This window comes from Phascolarctos cinereus, unplaced genomic scaffold (genome assembly GCF_003287225.1).
Source record: "Phascolarctos cinereus isolate Bilbo 61053 unplaced genomic scaffold, phaCin_HiC Scaffold_726;HRSCAF=1367, whole genome shotgun sequence".
In the NCBI taxonomy this organism is placed as follows: Eukaryota; Metazoa; Chordata; class Mammalia; order Diprotodontia; family Phascolarctidae; genus Phascolarctos; species Phascolarctos cinereus.
This window is the reverse complement of record NW_027556098.1, coordinates 103,934,925-103,956,325: the sequence shown is the minus strand read 5'-3', so window position 1 is coordinate 103,956,325 and position 21,401 is coordinate 103,934,925. Positions and strand designations below refer to the sequence as shown.

General features: G+C 36.6%; 1 protein-coding gene across 2 annotated transcripts in view; it reads right to left on the bottom strand.

Annotated features, from left to right (window-relative positions):
• GRAMD1C (GRAM domain containing 1C) overlaps nucleotides 1–21,401 on the bottom strand; it is a 136,334-nt gene that overhangs the window by 59,716 nt on the left and 55,217 nt on the right. The window contains exons 4-6 of one of the 2 annotated variants that reach the window (XM_078146710.1): nucleotides 11,001–11,100; nucleotides 5,726–5,829; nucleotides 4,284–4,379 (exon numbers count right to left, since the gene is read on the bottom strand). In XM_078146710.1, the coding sequence (XP_078002836.1) occupies nucleotides 4,284–4,379; nucleotides 5,726–5,829; nucleotides 11,001–11,100 (300 nt within the window). Of the gene's footprint in view, nucleotides 1–4,283; nucleotides 4,380–5,725; nucleotides 5,830–11,000; nucleotides 11,101–21,401 lie in introns of those variants that run through there. The other variant, XM_021007142.2, reaches the window with a different exon arrangement.

Sequence of the window (21,401 nt, the reverse complement as noted above, 5' to 3'; positions counted from 1 at the left end):
AAGGGTACCAGGGATGGAGAACCTGTGGCCTTGAGGCCATGTGTGGCTTTCTAATCCTTGGGTGTGGCCTTTTGACTGAGTCCAAGTTTTATAAAACAAATCCTTTTATTAAGGGGATTTGTTCTGCTAAGTTTGAATTCAGTCAACGGATCACATCTGAGGACCTAGGGGCCACATGTGGCCTTGAGGACATAAGTTCCCCACCGTTGGATAGTCACATTCAGGGTGAAGGCAGGAATCTGGCCCATGTCTCTGCAAGAATTTGGGGGAAAGAGGTCTTTTGGTATAGCAGTCTCTCAACCAACACGTTCCCCAGATATCTACACCCTTTACCCAACTGCCTCACCCTAGTTTGCCTCTGTCAAAATAATAATACCACGGTTTTGTAAAATACTTTTACTCAAAATTCTCAAACAATAATTCTCAAACTAAGCCAGAATCCTGTTCTAACACTATTCACACACCACCTATAGCACCCTGTCTAAATGGGCTGGAAATAATTTAGGTTATATAACATAGGAAATAATAGTAATGTGCTAACACTACCTTTTTTCTTAGCACAGGTAACTGCCTTGTTTTCTAACAATAATTTTAAATCCATATTCCAGGGTTGCTGATAGATTACTAAGACTTGTGAGCCCATCTAAACTCTCCTATCTAGCCTCCTAATAGCACTTCAAATTCTCTCTTTAACAGTTTTTAGCCTCAGGACTAAACATGTACTGCTCCCATCAATACCTCAAGCTGACCCCTATCCCCATTCAATTTAATTCAGCCAACATTGATTGAGTACCTAATCTGTGCTAGACATGGAGACACAAAGCCAGAAACCAAATAGTCCCTGCTCACAATGCCTATGGGGAAGGGGAGGGATGGAGAGAAGGGGCAGAATACAGATAATTGGAGGATGGTGTGATCACTAACATGTGTGGGGGGAATTAGGGAAGATTCCCTAGATGAAAGAGCAACAGAGCCTTTAAGAAAAGGATGTTGAATCACTAATGTGAAAATATGTTTAATAGGAATGTAAATGTATAGCCTATATCAGATTGCGTGCCGTCTTGGGGAAGGTGGTGGGGAGGAAAGGAGAGAAAAATTTTAAATTCAAAAGCATATGGAAGTGATAATTGATAAATCAAAATAAATTAATAAAATTTTTTTAAAAAGAAAAAAAAAGAATAGGATGTTGGGAGAGAGAGATGAGGGAGAATAAATTCAAGATGATTTCCTCCCAGAGAGTCCTGCTTCCCTTCTTGAAAAAGAGGAAACATTAATAAGTCCTGTTACCCTTCCACTTGAAAAGAGGAAACATTTTCTTTCTTACAACATTACTAATGTGAAAAAATGTTTAACAGGAATGTATATGTATAGCCTATATCAGATTGTGCAGTCTTGGGGAGGGAGGTGGGGGGGGAGAAGAATTTAAAACTCAAAAGCTTATGTGATTGTTGATAAATCAAAATAAATTAATAAAAAATTTTAAAAAAAAGAAAAGAAGAAACATTAACTGATAACAAGTCTCCTCCCATCCACTCCCTCATTTGGAAAAATGATTAACTTTTATGGAACTAATCTCAGTCAAGTGACTTCTAACAGTCCACTAAAACATTTGGTCAAACAATTACCTTCTTCCATTGGGAAAGAGTTGAAGATGAATTGGGTCCTAAGTTGTATAAACCCAGAAAAGACAGTCAGCCTTTCCTCAACGGCAGAGTAGTAAAAATAACAATAATAACAATAATTTAATAATTCTGGATTCCTTCTTCCTAATGATGAATAAAGTTAATAAATATAACAGGATTTCCATTTTCTCACTTCAGTGGGAATGGGGAGAAGAGTAGCAATCTACTTACTTCTCCCTACCCCTGCCATTGTTATATATGGTAAAGTCAGGAAAGCTCAAGGTAACCTCTAATACCTGTGCTACCCTTTGGGCAAGGTGACAACCCCTACTCCCTGAAATGAAGGTTAAAGCCCTTCTGTCGTTACTTAATGATCAGAAAAAGGAAATCTTAATTTTCTTTGTTTTTTAAACCACCTTGCTCTCTAGCTTCTATCCTAGAATTTTATTTTTCTTTATATAAATATGTGTATATGATTTTGTAAAAAAAAGATTTTAAATAAAATTGTAAAATATTTGCATGAAGAATAAATAGAACTAATACAAAAAAAAAGTATAACAGGAGGTTGAACTGTTTAACCCATGGTGTTCTCTATCAAGGAGCTTTCTTGATCTTGGTCTCTACCTTATTACTTTTTAAGATATACCACCCCTATCTGGCTCCTTAGGACCATTCCTGGCAGCAAACCTAGCAAACAGGAAAGAACAGCACTTGGGCCACAAAATCAAACTCCCATATTCTTTACTGAGAAATGGCAAGAAGTTCAGATGAATAAAAGCCACAATTTAAAAATAATTACAAAAATAACAGCGGCAATGGTGTTACGTTACCTTGTCTGCCACTCAGTTCTCTATGCACTAGGGTTTATAGAAGCAAAGATTTAGAGCTAGAAGTGAAACCATCTAGTCTAATCACTTCATTCTACTTAGAGACCATCTAGTCTAACTACTTCATTTTGCAAATAGATAAATGGAGGCCCAGTGAGTTTAATTAATTTGCTCAACAGGTAGTAAGGAAAAGATCTAGGATTAGACTTTGGACTCACTGGCCCAAAACTGGTATGCTTTCCTTTGCCTCACACTACCTTAAACATCACACAGTCATAGAATCACATACTCTAAGAGCTAGAAGGAAACTCAGAGACTATCTAGTCTATCTTGTACCTGAATATGAATTACTCTGAATTGAGACTCTGCCTTAGACGGCCTCAGTTTAAATCCTGAATCTTTCCTTTACCATCCATAGAACCTTGGGCAAGTCACTTAATGGAATGGAAAAGCCTAGCTAATCTAATTATCTAAGTGTGCCAAGCACTGAGCTAAAGCCATGAAAATAGAAAATGAAAATAAAGACAACCTCTACATTCAAGGAATGCATATTCTAAAAGGGGGGGAGGGGAGGTAATAAATACAGAAAAGCTCGTGTTTATGTACGTTTCATGGCGGCTGGAAAAGTGGGGTGGTATTTAGGCTGGGCAAGTGGCATGGCAGATGGCAAGGCCTAGAACATCTTAGAGGTCAATGGCAGGGTTGATGGTCCCCTTCCATAAAGATAGTGTGTTCAAGGTTTAGAGTAGAGTGAAGCTCTGGAATATCTGCAGCAGAGGTATGAATCTGGAGATGAGCACAGAACTCACAATGAGTGATTCCTGCCTGGGCAGTGGGGCAATGAGGGCTATTTGGGGTAGGCATTAATCTGTGGCTTCCCTAAGTGGCAGCAGGTGTTACTGGTTTGCCATCCACTGGTGGGTTAAGGCAGGAGAAAGGAAGGCTCCCTAACATGGGACCAGTATAGGTAATGAGTCCGAGTCATCTGGACCTCAGTTTCTTCACAATGAAAGAGTCAGACTAGATGGGCTCTTAAGATCTTTATGACTGGTATGTTCCTATGAAAATCCAAAGCAAATTGTGCATTGCTTTTAATATTTAGGAAATAACAAGAAAAAAGATCACAAAAGTATGAGAAGAAACTAGACCTATGATTTTATTGGTATGAGGGATTTCCATGAAAGAAACTCCCTCTAGCAATGAATATCTGCACCTTCTCTGCAACTTCTAGTCTTAGAGAATTGCCTGGCTCACTGAGATTTTAAGTGATTTACCTTAGGTCACACAGCAGGCTGTTTCAGAGGTAGAGCTTAAACCCAGGTCTTCCTGCCTCTGAGGCTGGTTCTCTATTTGCTATGCTAGGCTGCCTGTCTAAACTATAAGGCCAGTAACATGAATATCTCAGGAAATATTTATTTTCAGACTGTAATATACTTACTTATTAAGCACTTTGCCAGGAAAACCTGGGTTCAAGACCCCTCTCTAGAACATCCTTAGCTACGTGACCCTCAGCTCATCTTCCCAGCACCCCAGGCAAATTTCTAAGACTATAAGCCACAAAACAGCTGTGCACTGGTATTAGATGGAGTTTCCTTACTAGAAGTTCCTCACACCAATGAAACCACAAGTCTGGGCCCTCCTCCTATTCCAACAGCATACAATTCTCTTAATTGTCAACATTAGTTAGGAACTATTTAATTAACTAATAAGCCTAAAGTCAGAGAAATCAGTATCAGCTGAAACCAGCTGGTTTATAAATTCATAAATAACTCTTTCAAAGGGGGAGGAGAGTAAAGGAGGGAATGAGCACAAAAATTTGCATAGGTTTCTATACCTTTTCACTCTCTGTAATAATCTGAATGGCATTTGGAATAAGTTGAGCAGTCTTCTCCTTGGTCATAAAGGTTATGTCCTTCAAGGCAATGGAAATCTAAAAACACAAAAAAAATTTAAGACATTAAAATGTATTCTAAAACAAAATACACATACTAAAATTTTAGCTTAACATTAGCCTAATGGTCAATATTTAAGGAAAATAAACTTTCAAAGCATTAATAAGCAGATATTATTCTCTGAGAAAAACAGAGACAATTAAGCATCCTTTCAAATATCTCTCCTCCTAACCAGATCTCTATTTCTGACATCAGACAACATATAAAAAGATGTGGATATTTATATCCTGAATTAATATACAAACATGCAAATCAACAGTAGTCTACCAAAGACATCTTTTTGGCAATGCCATCAGGAAAAATGCACTAAGCTTATTTCAACTATCAGATCTTAACTAAATATGCAAATTGAGCTGAAAAAAATCAAGTTAAAAAAAAGCCCCAAAATGTTAAAGAAACATAATGGCTAGTCTTTATAACTGCATGCATGCTCGAGTATACACAAATAAACATTTCTACAGGCCAAATGTATCTTTCCTTTCCAAAATACTTTATAACCTAAAGAATATTATAGGGGAAATTCTCCTACATTCTATACATTTCTATCGATTACCTATCTTATTTCCCTTGAATAGTCTATCACTAAAATAATGTTGGTACTAACCAAAAACATCTTTAGACATAGAAACTATGATACTGTAATGATTAGGTTAGTGTTACATTTCTGATGTGGCTCAAGGCACCTTTTAATGATATTTTCCGGTTGAAAGTTATAAAACTTAGGCTTAATCCTCAAAACTGGTTTACAAAATTTATCTTGAATTGATCAAGGCTTTGATTAGGTCTTGTAAACTGAGAAATAAATTTAGGGAAAAAACAGAAAATATGACCTAGACCACATAACTGCTAAGTGGGTCCACACTGGGCTGGAGTCAATTCCAGATAGTGGCTATCAATGATCAATGTCGACTTCTGTGGATGTGCCTAAACATAGGGAAATAAAATAAATCACCTCTCAGACTCTCTTCCATCAAATATAGCTTATTCCATCCCCTTAACATATTTGATATAAGAGATTCTGTTGTCCCTTCATTTTCAGCTGACAAGAATCTATAAAACTCTAAAGATTTTTTCTGTGACGTTGGAATGAAATAAAGAATACAAGGGATGATATATGTTTTGGTGAAAACCTTCTCAAAATTGAGACAAGCAATAAGAGGCCTGGCATGGTTTTAAATAATAAGATTTAACATGATTAGTATAGTGAGCAAATATTGTACCGCCTAGGTGACCAATAACCTTCTCATTTGCTATTTGAAATTACGATACCAAAGAGATTTCTCAGATAATTGTTTTAACACATTGAAATCAGAATATGTCTTACTGTGGTTTCCCATCTAAAGATGTTGCTATGGAAACAGAGCCAGTTTTCTGAAAGGTACAGGCGTCCCTGAAGCAGAATGTCCTTCTGAAGAGCACAGGCATAATCTGAATACACAAAGACAGGGAAAGAGTTGATCCAAAAATCTAGCAGTAATTTGGAAAAGATGTATGCTATTTCAAAATACAAAGTCCACTTCTACTTGCTGAAGTAAAAAAAATCTCTAATTTCAAAGCTATAGAAAAATCAGCAGAGTTAAACCTCCACCTTTGCACAAACAGCCAAAGAATCTGGGGTGAATAGCAATGAACAGCTTACACACCCAACAAGAATCTTACCATGCCTCCCAAAGAAATAACAAACAAATCAATGATCTCAAAAAATCTTTTTATTTTAAAATCTCAGATTTTTCTTTTTTCACAATATGAGAATTAATTCCTGGATTATCTATAACGACAGAATAATGGGTCAATATGAGCAATCTTATTTAAACCACTGAATTCTGAAGTGTAAAAAAGATGTTGTTAAAAAGCAGCTGTACAAATCCAAAAGTACCTAGAAATAAAAAATCAAATTATTTTAAATTTCTGACTAAATACTTTGAAATCTGTATATAATCAAGCAGTCTACATATTAGAAAGAAAAATAAATTTATTATTCATACTGATTTTGACAGCAAAATGGATTGCAAGAGGAATGCTGCTCAAATCCTCAAGCAAAAATAGTCTTGTGAAATAATGAAGCAGACAGATTACTCACTTAGCATGCATAACTACTTTTCTATGATGAATCAGATTGATGGCCACAAGAAGCTCCCTGAAATTTTAATCCAAAACACCGAAACTTTTCATTAATTTAGTTTACATTATTCAGAATTCTCAAAGTATTTATTTAAACAACATGATTTTGGTTGATAACTTTTTCAGACAGGCATTCTCAAAGTGCTGGTCAATGGTTTTGTAAATGGCTACAGCTAAAACACCCTGTGTCAGATATTGGATAATAAGTCAACAGAACAAATATTTCTTGAGTGTTTACTGTATGCAGGGCACTGAGTGACTACTTACCCAAGCATACGAATCAGGATTTACCCAAGACCTTAATGTTGCATTATTTTGTTTCAAAGACTTTCTCTTATCCATTCCAGCAAACAATTCATTCTCAATTCTTACACTCTTGCCTCAAAAGACAAATATATAACAAAATAAGCACAACATTTAAGAACCAGAGAGATCCCACCTGCTAAGTCGCTTTAATAACAGATTGCCTAATGAAATTAAATAATTATTTCTACTTTTCTCTATGAAATTAATGTCAAAATCATTTGATTCGTCAAAGAAGCACTAAAAAAAGGCTGTATATCAAATAAATGACTGATTTATACATTTCATAGTTTTAAAGGCTTTTCATAATAAACATTTATAAAAGTCAAAATGATAAATATTAGAAGTTACTGAAGGAACTGTCCATTGGATGCAACAGATTAAAATCCAATATCCCTTTCTCCTGAATGGTCAGTTTCCAACATGATTATCAACAGGTTTTTGAAAAGCTGTTTTAATCAATCAACAAGAATTTATCACAGGCCTATTCAAGGAACTATGCTACATCTAGGAGACACAAATACAAACACAGATTTAGACCCAGAAAGGATCCTAGAGGTCATGTAGTTCAACACCCTCCTTTTACATAAGAGGAAAAGAGACCCAGAGATGTTAAGTGAACTTGTCCAAAGTCACCAAGTAAGTAGCAGGGAATGGATTTGAACCCAGGACTGCTATCTCCCAAGTGCTCTTTTCTCTGTACCACACTGTCTCACAGAGAAGTAAATAAAGTAAAAACACAAAATAAGCACAGTAATTAGGAGAGACACCTACATCTGTCGATGGGGGTGGGGTGATCAGGAAAGGCCTCTTGAAAGATATGACACTTGAGATGACTCTTGAAGGAAGTAAAGGCTTCTAAGAGGGAGAGGTGAAAAGGAAGAGAGTATTCTGGGAATAGGGGATTATCCTGTGAAAAGGTAAAGAGTTATCCTTTCACAAAAACCATTCTGATTGGGTCCACTGTTACTTTATGTTACATAATTTCAACTGGGCCCTGGGTGAGGAAGTGGTAGCAAGAAAGCCAGCAGCAGCAACCTTGCCTCCAGGTGCCATCTCTGTTCTCACCATAGCACAAAGTTCCTGGCGGCTTCCACCCTCCCCCAACCCTTAACCACCACCATTCACGCTTACTTCTTTTCTTATCTCTCTTATGGCACTTTGGCTTTCCTTCCATCTAGGACTGAAGAAGATACTATCTTTTCCAGGTGCAGTCAGAGACCTGTGGCATTTATGGCTTTATATTTTTCACGACACTGATCTTCATTTTCCCACTACATATATGTGGATATGGATGTCTTTTACTTTGAGCCCCCTAAATATGTGAAGGGACAAATTAAATAAGCTATACATTTATATACAAATTGTATAAGCTGTTCACTGAACAACTTTAGTGCAGCAATCTGAGTTGTGATTATAAAGTAATGACACTATTTATAAACAAAAATACCAAAATGTATTATACAAATGGTGTAATGGATAGAGTGCTGGATTTGAAATAAAGAAGAACTGTGTTGGAATCCTACCTCAAGCACTCAATGAGCTGAGTGACCATGGGCAAGTTACTTAACATCTCTAAATCATCAGATTATCATGAGGATCAAATGAGATGATGCATGTAAAACAATTAAAAGCACTGTGTGCATGTGTATCAGCTATCATCAGCATAACTAAGGTAGTAATCACTTTGGAAAACTTATTCTAATGAAGTTAGTATCACTGCACAAAATATTTTTTGTTTCCTCTTTTAAAATAACCTTCAGATATGACCTAGAAGCCACATATTTTTAAAGTGTTATAACTTTTTAACCATACCTTGTTTTAACCAAAAATAGCCCTATTCAGCTTGGTGATACACTGTATTCCCCAGACTTAGCTCCAAAAGACTTCTGGCTGTTTAAAAAAAATAAAATTCATCCATATAAGACGATGATTTGCCATCACTCAGTCATTCTGCATATTTAAAAGAATATGCTTCTGGCTTTGAAGACAATTCCACAACAGGCACTCCAGAAGTATTTTAAGCAATTGCAGTATCAGTAAAATAAATATCTCCTCTCCCAAGGTGACTAATTCAGATAACAATACTGATTTTGCATGCAGGAGTTTTGAAGTCTCACCACTTTTTGATATGTCATATGATATCAGTTGATATTTATATGCCCTTTAAATGGGTATACACACCATAAGTGGTCTATATACATTTTCTCACTTTATCTTTACAAAGGCCGTACATGCAGCTACATGTATTTAATTTTAAGAACATCTATTTAGTATGCACATTACAGAGTTGAGACAACAGCCCAATAAGTGAGCAATGACAAACACAAATACCTCCTTTCTTGCTCTCTAGCCTGCCCTGGGTCCCTAGAGGGGGAGCTTTTTCTATTCTCTTAGTACCAACAAAGGTATTTATTTACTCAAACAGCCTCACAAGAACAGTAGTTGCTACTACCAACAGCATTTCTCCTCAAACCTGGAGCACGCTCCCCCACAAACAGACACAGAGCCCAGGGGTGGGAATGAACTCATAGTACATAGCACGTGAAGGGAGTACAAAATTCACAAATGGAACAGCAGGGCCTTTCTTTCTCCACTCCTCACTATGTTCCTCGCAGGGTATAGCAAAATTTTCAGAAGAAGAGGAGCCCCTTCCAGGCTGCGCATGTGGCTAGGCTGTGTGGCCTCCCTATCCATCCACAGGACTCTGGGTTCTTCACCGGGCAGTCACAGTGTTTCACCACCCTTGGGCACTAGCATAGCAACTCTTAAGGCCTAGAACGGGCCAAAGTCAATCCTCTTTTATTCCCTTAGGGCGTGAGGTTGGCCACATCCAGGCAAGAGGTAGAAGAGGTCTGGCCTTTCCTGTCTGACAGCTCTTTATGGTTAAGAGGTGGCTTCCTTCAGTAAGGAACCCCAACTTTACTTATGATGATGACCCCAGATTGCTTCTGTTTCTTCTGTAGCAAAAAGGACTAGGAACAAAGGTATGAAGCAGTCTATACCCAGGAACAAGTTTATTGTCTGGCTGACCATTTCTTATTCAGTCAAGCTCTTCTTCCCGAATCAGACTCTTTCTAAGGTGTGAGATGCTTCTTTTGCATTTCTACTGCTCTGTCTTTGCCACTCCAGATCTTCGACCCCATCAACAACTAAAAGGATGTGCCTTGACACTATGACACATGTGACACATGATCATTGCATAAAAGAAGTGAAATAAACAGCTGGTGAAGTAATGAAAACGGAAACAAAAGAAAGTAGCTAAGGATAATTTTTTTTAAAAGTCTGATAATAACATCAGTAACTTATCAATTGGGGAATGACTTGTATTCTTATAAATTTGACAAAGCTTTTCAGACACGGATAATGTATTCATTTGCTTTGCCTGACCACACCTATTTCTTGTAGGGAAGGTTTCTATGGGGGAACATGACAGGATGAATTAGTAGGAAGTGACAAATATCCCATCTCTCCTTACTCCTCCAAAAAAGAAAAGAATATCAATAAAAGTTCAGAAAGGTGTTTACTACCTTGTTAACTTTAGCTAAACATTTAAAATAAACTAATAGACATTCATGGTTTCATATATAATTTTTTTTACCTATATACAGGGAGTTTGTCATAAAGTTAGTAATAAAAACTTCGTTTTTGTTTTTTGCCTTTCTGGTAAGGCAATTGGAGTGAAGTGACTTGCCCAGGGTCACACAGCTAGAAAGTGTTATGTGTCTGAGGTCACATTTGAACTCAGGTCTTCCTGACTCCAAGGCTGGAACTCTATCCACTGCACCACCTAGCTGCCCTAAAAATATTTTTTTAAAGAAATCACTGCTAACACATATGTTACTAAGGAGTCCTCTCTTAGGGAAAAATAAACTGTATGTCGGATATCAAGTTTAAATTCTTTCTCCAAAACAATATGAAATGAATAAGAATGTAAAATCATACCTGATCATTTTTCTCTGGAATACCTTTCTAATTAATATTTAACATTTTTTAAAATTCACAAAATACTTCAACCTACATTCTTATTCAGATTCAGAGTGTCTCAAACTATCAGGATTCTACTTATCCTGAAAAATATTTGTGGTCTAGCAAAAAGCTAAAATTATCTATTTATATTCTTATCCATCAGTTCTGTTTCGGCAACATCAGTAAAGACACAGTTTTTCAGGAACTTTTTCTCTTCTTATCAACTACTAGCCTCTCTGATTCAGGAAGATGGGAGAATTGTCTTTTAAATTCTTCATTTCTATATTTGTAGGTAGAACTTGAAATCTGAAAACATTAAAAAGGTTAAATTAATTTCAGCTTAATCCATTTAATTATTATTAGTGATCCATAAAACATTAACTTCACATTGTAATATAAGAAATAATAAAATCAAGAAAAGATTCTATAAATACGAGTAATTAGTCACACAATACTTACTCTGTTATCAGAAGACTGGGATCAAATGCTACCTCTGATGCTTACCACTTTGGTGACCTTATTCAAGTCACTTAACCTACAGGCCTCAGTTTCTTTAGCTTTAAAATGAGATCAGACTTGATGGCCTCAAAAGTCCCTTCCAGGTCTAAACCTATGATTCTTTGAGCGTATTATCATATGACTCAATATATTTCTAGTGCTCTTAAATGACAATCTGATTACTCCAAACGCTGAAAGAAAAACTCAAAATACTGGTTCAATTCTGAATTTAAATAATGATAATAAGGGGCCGCTAGGTGGCGCAGTGGATAGAGCGCCGGCCCTGAATTCAGGAGGACCTGCGTTCAAATCCGGCCTCAGACATATAACACGCACTAGTTGTATGACTCTGGGCAAGTCACTTAACCCCACTGCCTAAAAAACAAACAAACAAATAAATAATGATAATATATTGGAAAGAGAGGGGACTTTAGAGCAGAACCAGGAGAACAATTTATAGGGGGGCTACAATACTGTAAAGGGAAACAATTTGGAAAGACTTAAAAACATATATACTTTATACGAGAGCAACACCATGAGATGTAGGCTTTCAGACATGACTAATGTGTGAATTTGTTTTGCCTGCCTATACTTACTTAACAAATAAGGAGGGCTTTTTTTTTTGATGGGGGGGAATACGTCAATTTAGGGAAGAGTGATAGTGAGGTCAAAAAGAGAAGAAAAGAAAGAAAAGAATGTCAACAAAACTAAAGAGATTGCAATAATCAAGGAAAGCAGAAGAACATTCAGAAGAGGACACAGATTGAGTAATTCTGGTACTATGATGTTAAATTTAACGCATACTTTTCATAAAAAAAAAAGCTGTGCATAATGGAAATTCAATTTCATACACACAATTGTCTTTTCTTGTCCTGTATACATGAAGATCTTTATTGTTTTTAATGTTTGTAAAGTTCATAATTTTAAAAAGGAGAAAACATTTTTTAAAAAGAAAAATAGAACACTTTATACTATCCAAAACTCCAGATAAAGTGGAATTAGATAATTAAAATTTAAGGACTGTCCCTAGACTGCTCATTCTCAAATTATTCTAATAGCCAAGATTAGACAGAAAACAGAAAAATGAGAGAAATTTTTACAGAGTTTCTCAGATAAAGGTTTCATATCTCAAATATATAAAGAACTTTTTCAAAGTTATAAGAATACAACTCATTCACCAACTGATAGTCAAAGGATATGAATAGGCAGCTTTTTGATGAGGAAATCAAAACTATATATAGTCATACAAAAAATTCTCTAAATCATTATTGATTAGAGAAATGCAAATTAAAACACCTTTGAGATATCATCTTATGCCCATTAGACTGGCCAAAATGATAGAAGGGGACAAATGTTGGAGAGAATATGGAAAAACTGGGACATTAATTCACTACCAGTGGAACTGTGAACTGATCCAACCATTTTGGAGGGCAGTCTGGAATTATTCCCCAAAAGTTATAAAACTGTGTATTCCACTATTAGGTCTGTTTCCCAAGGTGATGAGGAAAAAAGGCAAAGAATCTATATGTTCTAAAATATTTGTAGTAGTTCACTTTGTGGTGGTAAAGAACTAGAAATTGAGGGAATGCCTATCAATTGAGGAATGGCTAAACAAATTGTGGTATATGATTATGGTATAATATTACTGTGCTATAATGAGCTGGTTGGTTTTAGAAAAACATGGAAAAACCTGCACATGAAATAACGAAGAGTGAAATGAGCAGAACCACAAGAACACTACACATAGTAACAGCAATATTATTCTAAGAACACTTTGAATGACTAGTCATTTTGAGTATTATAAATACTCAAATCAACTACAAAGGACCTATGAAGGAAGATGCTATCCACATCCAGAGAAAGAACTGATAAACAGAAGTCTGTATAGTATGGATTTATACACACACACACACACACACACACACACACACACACACACACACACACACTTGTATCTAATGGTAGTCTTCTCTAGGGTGGGAATGGGAGAGAGGGAGAAAAAACAGTACACAGCTGAGAACAAAAGAAAACTCAGGGCAGTTCTGAAAATGATATGTAGTATTTATTACATAGTTTAAAAAAAAAGTAAACAGTGTGAAACAGAAATTCATAGTCTTCTACTGAACCCTCTTTATATTGTGCTGTGTACATGGAAATGTTCTTTTTTGGGGGGGATCTTTTTTATTTAAGTTCCAAATGAATAAAAATTTTTTTTAAATATAATATAATATGAAAAAAGGGTCTTATGGAAAGATCTCCCCTCTTCAGACCAAGTATCAAGCTTAAGTTTTGTAATCTGGTCACCTCTAGTCTCAAAGCTACCAACTTTCTCTAGAAGCATACTACTTATTGAAACCCCAATGCCTATCTTTATCTTGATATCCTATTCTACCATCATTCCCATACATAGTATGATCTAGTCATTCCATTTCTCTGGTTCAATCACTTCCTATTACTTACAGAATAAAATCCCAAATTCTTAGTATGACATTCAAGGTCATCTATAATCTGCTACCACCCCACCTTTCCAGTCATATTTCAAAACATTTCCCACTAACTCAGTACTCCAACAATCTTCTTGGCATGCTCTATATTGTTTCTTACATTTTCTTCTCTTCATTAACCATTCCCTACACGTGTATGCCCTTCCTCTCTTCTCTACAACTTTAAAAAAAAATTCTACCCAACAAGACCTTTCTCAAATGCCACCTTCCCCTTGAAGCCTTCCCCTGATGCCTTAGTCAAAAATTATCTCTCGTAGTTCAGGCTTCACCCAGATTTATAAACTTTTCTAATGTACATCTCAAGTTCTAGGTTGTGTATTTACTGTCTTATTTGTGTCATGGTCAAAATAGCCAACTCACTACTGGGATCCATTAAGAGAAGCACAGTGTTTAGAATGATGAGGACCATCATACTTTACCCTGATGAGACCATATCACATCTGGAGTACTGTATTCAGTGCTATGAACTGCCTTTTGGTTCTGCTAATGAGGAGTAGTGACTTGGAAGAATTTATCCAGAATTCACCAACTTCCCGACACTAAGCTTATAAAGGCTTAAATAAAGGGAAAGAAGGTGCCAGGAGGCCATAAGAGAAGAGCAGGGCTGTAGGAAGAGGCCATGTACAACTAGGTATTCAGGGCAGATCACACTCCAGTATTGTTTGCTGAGATGGAGACCAATCAGCCATGGTGGACGTAGAGAAATAAGTGAGGATAGACAAATAACAAGTATGCAAAAAACATGGCAGGCTATGACATGAGTCACACAAACCTCCAAGACACACTCTTTTCCTTTCCCTCCCTATGGAGCAGAGAGGAGGGAAAATGTCTACTTACTCACAGATCGTTCACTTACTGCTTCAAGGCTAAGGAGCAAGCTCTTTGGAAGTTTTGTTCTTTTTGTAAATAATCACTTTTGTTGATCAGATAGAGAATGGGGAATGAATGAACAAGCATTTATTCATTAATAAATTTCAAGCATCAGGCACCTGGCTAAGCATTAGTCCTGGCCCTGAAGAAGCTTATATTCCAACAAGGAGATAACACATATAGGAGAATGGTGGTGAGGAGGGATATTTCAGTTTGGAAAGGTATAGGAATAGTCAGTGGAGCCATTAGGGAGTAGAATGGCACAGTCTTTCCAGAAGTAATGACAATCCATACACTTTAGGAGGTACTGAATCCAATCTACCTTCTACTACCTGGGCCCAACCAAGGAACAGGGCCATCCATAGGCTGGCCTACTAGGCAATGCAGGCAAAGGCATTTTGAAAGCACCTCTCCACACCAAAATATTCATAGCAGCACCTTTTATGGTAGTAAAGAACTATAAACAAAGTAGATATAGTAAATTTGGAGTTGGCTAAGCAAATCATGGTATAGGATAGTAATGGAAAATTACTGCATTATAAGAATCACCAAAAGAGGGCAATTCTGGGGCATCTAGGTGGCGCAGTAGATAGAGCATTGGCCCTGGAGTCAGGAGAACCTGAGTTCAAATCCGGCCTCAAATACATAACACTCACTAGCTGTGTGACTCTGAGCAAGTCACTTAACCCCAACTGCCTCACATAAAAAAAAAAAAACCCTACATCAACAGGGCAGCGAAGTGGCACAGTGGATAGTGCTCCAGCCTAGGAGTCAGGAGGACCTGAGTTCAAATCTGGCCTCAGATACTTGACACTTACTAGCTGTATGACCCTGGGCAAGTCACTTAACCCTGACTGCCTCACAAAAATGAAAAAAAAAAAGTGAACATAAAAGAAGACAATTCTGTAAGACTAAAGTCTTAGAGAAGGCCCCAATACGACTAGTAGTAGATGATACTGTAAATGCTTACATGGATGAAATCTCAGATCTGATAAAAGAAGAAGAGAGGGAAAGAAGGGAAGGGAAGGAGGATGAGAAGAAGAAAAGGAAAAGAAGGAAGGTGGGGGAGAGAGAGACGAAAAGAGAGGAGATAAAAGGAAAGAAAAGGAAGAAAAGGAGGTAAGGAGTGATAATCACAAATTGGTGGATGGCTAAACAAATCATGGTACAGGGCTATAATGGAATATTACTGTACCATAAGAAAGGCTATAGGGGGCAGCTAGGTGGCACAGTGGATAGAGCACCGGCCCTGGAGTGAGGAGGATCTGAGTTCAAATCTGGCCTCAGACACTAGATGCTTACTAGCTGTATGACCCTGGGCAAGTCACTTAACCTACTGACTTAACACTTAACCTGCCTAGTCAAAAAAAAAAAACCTAAACCCACTATAAGAAGATAATTCTTGGTTAGTTTTCCTGATTTTTTTTCTTCTTTTTCCCTTTGTTACAAGAGCTGGATCACAGGATAGAGGAGAGGAGAGAGATTATATTCAGAAGTTAAAGTAATATAAAACCAAAAGTTATCAGCAATATATTTTTAAAAGAAAATACCAACACAAATGAAAAATCAAAAATTTAATTTTAAGGGGACAAAAATAGATTACTAAAATTAGAAGTTAATAGAAAGATCATAACAAATGATAAATTGCTTACTATGCATAGCTTTCTGCTTAAAAAAATGGGAAACAAAAAATAAATACAAAAATATAAAATACCTAACCTAAAAAAAAACACCAGGAAACAGGTATCTACTATCAGAAAGGCCATTAATGAATTATCATTTAAAAAGGCACCAAGACTTTTTTCAAATCCTTCAAAAACCAATCTGTATGGCAGATTAAACTGCTTCTATGTATAGAGAAAGGCAGCATGCTCTCCAATTATTTATTTTCAAAACTAAAATTGTGCTTTACAAACCTGGCAAAGACAGGTCTATAAATTCTGAAACTCCATAATTCTTTAAAAATTGTTTAAAATTCAAAAGAATAGGATGGGAGAAGAGAAAAAAATATTTAACAAAGATGTAAGAAATTATCAATGATAAAACAGATGGATTTGAGTATGAAAAATAAGAAATATTTTACACAAAAAAAGCATAATAACCAAAACAAAAAAGAAAGGAAGAGACTGAGGGTAAAACACCTTTGTAGTAAATATAACTGATAAAAGTATAATATCTGGAATCTACAAGGAATTAATCCAAATAATTGTAATATGGATATTCTGGAATATGGATTGTAAATAATCATGAAAAATTATCCAAAGTCTGTTATAATGAGAGAAATGCAAATTTGAAAGACTGTCAAGTACCACTTCATACCTATTAAGTAGGCAAAAAAAAAATTGCTTACAACCAATAGAATTCAATGTTGGCAATGCTGGGAAGAAAAGCATCTGGGCAGCATGATATAATGGAGAGAATGCTGGACCGGGAGTAAGTAACTTACATTTATATCCTAACTCAAGACATTTACTAGCTGTTGACCCTGGGAAAGTCAATCTTTCCCAGGCTGTTTCCTCATCTGTAAAATGGGGATGTAAACATATTCCCATTTACTTACTTCACAGAATTGTTATAAAGATCAAATGAAATAATGTATATAAAGTGTTTTCCAAAGTTGAAAGTACTGCATCAAGGTCAGTTACTGTTTCATTAAACATTGCAAATATAATAAAGACAAAAATAAGTGAAAACATAAGGGGTCACAAACACTGACTGATCAAAATAGGTACATGATTTAGACAGAAAGGGTGATACCATAAGCAAATTAGGAGAGCAATGAATAGCTTATCTGTCAGATCAATGGAGAAAGGATGGATTTCTGACCAAATGAGATATGGAAAGATATAAAATAGATGATTTTGATTATATTAAACTTAAAAGATTTTACACAAATAAAACCAATGCAATCAAGATTAGAAGGAAAGGAGAAATCTGGGAAACAATTTTACAGCAAGTATCTCTAATAAAGGCCTCATTTCTCAAATATATAGAGAACTGAGTTAAATTTATAAGAATACAAGTCATTCCCCAATTGATAAATGTTCAATATGAACAGGCAGTTTTCAGATGAAGAAATCAAAGCTATCTACAATCTTATGAAAAAATGCTCTAAATCACTACTCATTAGAGAAATAAAAATTAAAATAACTGAGGTATATCTTCAAACCTATCAGATTGGCTACTATGACAGAAAAGGAAAATGATAAATGTTGGAGAGGATGTGGAAAATTCAGATACAGCACTGGACCTGGAATCAGGAAGAACTGAATTCACATTTAGCCTCAGTTACTTCTTAGCCATGTGACCTTGGGCAATTCACTTAGCCTATGTCTGCCTCAGTTTCCCCATCTGTAAAATTGGAATAATAATAACATCTACTCTCAGGGATATTGTGAGGATCAAATGAGTTCTTTTTTGCAAAGTGCTTCACAAATATTAAAGCACTATAGAAATGCCATTATTATTATTATTATTATCATCATCATCATCATCATCATTATTATAAGAAAAAATTTTTAAATGCTCTGTTGGCGGAGTTGTGAACTGATCCAACCATTCTACAGAGCAATTCTGAACTATGCCCAAAGGGCTATAAAACTATTCATACTCTTTGATCCAGCAATACCACAACTAGGTCTGTATCCAAAAGAGATCACAAAAAAGGGAAAAGGACCTACATGTACAAAAATATTTATAACAGCTCTTTCTGTGGTGGCAAATATTGGAAATTGAAGGGATGCCCATCAATTGGGGAATGGCTGAACAAGTTGTGGCATATAAATGTAATGGATATCTATTGTGATATGAGAAATGATGAGCAGGCAGATTTCAAAAATAACCTGAACTTAATTACTAGCTGTGTGACCCTCGGCCAAGTCACTTAACCCCACTGCCTAGCCAAAAACAAAAACAAAAATCTGAACTTAAAAAACTGATGCAAAATGAAACAAGCAGAACCAGGAGAACACTGTACAGAGTAACAGCAACATTGTGCGATCATTAAATATGAATGACTTAGCTCTTCTCAGCAATGGAGGGTCTAAGACATCTCCAAAAGTTTCATGATGGAAAATGCTATCCACATCCAAAAAAAGAACTGGTGGAGTCTAAATGCAGTTGAAGCATATTATTTTCACTTTATCTTTTCTGTGTTTTTTTCCTTTTGGTCTGTTTCTTCTTTCACATGATTAATATGGAAATGTTTTAAATGATTGCACATATATAACCTATATCAAAATGCTTATTGTTTTAGGAGGAGGGAGGGGTGGGAAGGAGATAAATTTGGAACTCAAACTTTTTTTAAAGGAATGTTAAAAATTGTCTTTACATATAATTGGAAAAAATAAAAAATTATTTTAAAAAACACACTGACTATATCAAAATAATAGCAGCAAAAAACTCAAATGTACAAGTTAAAAAAAAATAAGAGGACCCAGAATAAATCAGTTGTTATTGTTATTTTATTGAGCTTTACAATCTTATCTTTTTTGTGTTCAGATTATATTATTTTACTAGGAGTTTATTCCTCATTTTGTATTGGCTGAAATTTTCGTCAAAAGTAGCTACAATAGCAAAAGTTTTTAATTTCTGAAGGAACGATCGTAATTATTTCAAAACTACACTTCCTCAACTATGCTTATGAGGCACTATCATAAAGTTTTTTTAAAGATTTTCAATATGGGCTTATATTCTTAATGTAGCCACTGCTCAAATTCTTAAGATCTGGCCCGCTTGCATTAGCGATACAAATGCTTAGATTCCTTAAGAGTCTGCCTAACATGACGGGATGTTCTAATAAACCTTGTCTTTGGCTGAAAGAAAGCTTGGGTCAAATTCATTTGGGCAGGACCCACGTGTTGTAATTTTGGGGTCCTAGCACTCCTAAACCTCAACATTTTGGTGGCCCATATGGGGAAAACTGCCTAACCCCCAAGTTCTTCTCTAGCCAAGACTGGAAGGTATATAAGCCTCGCCCCACCCACCTCTTCTTTCTTGCCCTACAGTTGGACTCACTCTCCAAACACCTAGGAAGGCTTGGAGGTGCTTTTCGAGCAGACAATTACGAGGCTGTCTCACACTAGGCCTGATGGTCTCAGGCTCTCTGTCCAGTGGTTCAGTTGAAGGCCAAGGACCCGGGTACACCTTCCACAGCATAGAGGACAAGGATGGATGTCCTATCCGGAAGCATATGCCCAGTTCTGTCAATTCTCTTGGTGCTAGGGAATTAGAAAAACTGCAGGTGTTCTTTGGTTCCCTCAGGCTTACCTAATCCCTTCCCTCCATACCCTTGAATCTTCCTTCATGGAGGCTACAGGGAAAAGTTAGAACAGTTAAAAACATCTTGGCAGATTCTGGAAGTTTCTTGATCAATCATTAAGGAGTTTTGAAAACACCTCCTTACAACCCTAGTCATTCCCTTACCCCACTCCTTTCCCTTGAGTCTTGAGGGTACCTGTTAATCCTCTTAGCAGAAGAGAGTTTCACCCTCCTCCCCACACCTCTGGCCTTGGGCCCTGGGGCAACCTTTGCTTGGAAGCATCACCCAGGTTCAGCACATCCTGCTCAAGGTAAAGAAGCTAGTTTCCAAAAGTGGGAAAACACACTCTTTTAAAGTAGTTTTAACTGTTAATGATGAGATGTTGATTCTCTGTGTAAAGTAATTTGGAAATGCATTTAACAAAACTGAAGTCACCTGATTGATAATAGGTTTGTTTCAAGTTTCAAATTGGTGAACTTTTTGTACCAGTTATGTCAAGCAACTTTTCAAAATTTGTCACCACTAAAATAATTTGGCTATTGCTGGTTATTGTTTTAATGTGTAAACTTGTCAAAAAGTTTGGGTTTTGTCTTGCTGAGAATTTGCAAGTACATAGAAATAATCTTTAACGACTGGCTTTTTACACCAGGACAAATTTAAATTTGAGATGTAAATCCTAGAAAAGCTTTTTCCTAAGCTGTGATTAATGAAACTTGCTGTTTGAGGTAAAAGCTCATAGGATTTTATTTTGGTTTGTCTGATGGATCATAATAATCTATCGATAATCAATAATCCACCATCTGAGAGAAATGCCACAAGCTACTCAGAGAGAATGTGATATGGGTGGGAAGTCAGCATCAGGAAAAGCTGAGAGGACAATTTTAGCCTCAGTCTAAAATGGGATCTCCTGGCTCAGTTTCCCCATTATGTTCCTCTGAAAAGGAATATTACCCACCTGGCTACTCCTGAGTCTGGCTATGAGGTGGATTTGATACTGCATGGCTGGAAAACTGAATTATCTGAATCCAAACAGAGCTAATGATGTTTCATCCTGTCATATCTGGGCCCTGCAGTCTTTTCTGTCAGATCTGTGTCTTCCAGACTACAGGCCATTCACCTGCAGTTGGTAGCAAACAGTGGGTACCGGCCAATGTCCCCCCATAGTTCCCTGAATACAGCCTGTGCTTGGTTCCAGTCAACCTCCTCTTTGTGACCCCCCTTGAGGCAGGGACAGCTCTACACCCCTTGCCAGCAGGAAGCAGTTTCAGAAGCCTAGACCTTCACCCCTTACCCCAAAAGAATTTGGGTCCATTTATTTGAGGAAGGAATGATGAGGATGGGATCTGGACCCCAAAAAGGAAAAACCCTGGTCTTTCCCTGGCTTTGGCCTGAGGCTATAATCCTATCAACTGGTCTTTCATTATCACCAATGCCCAATCTACCTCCAGATGGACCCCAGCCACTTCCCACCCTTA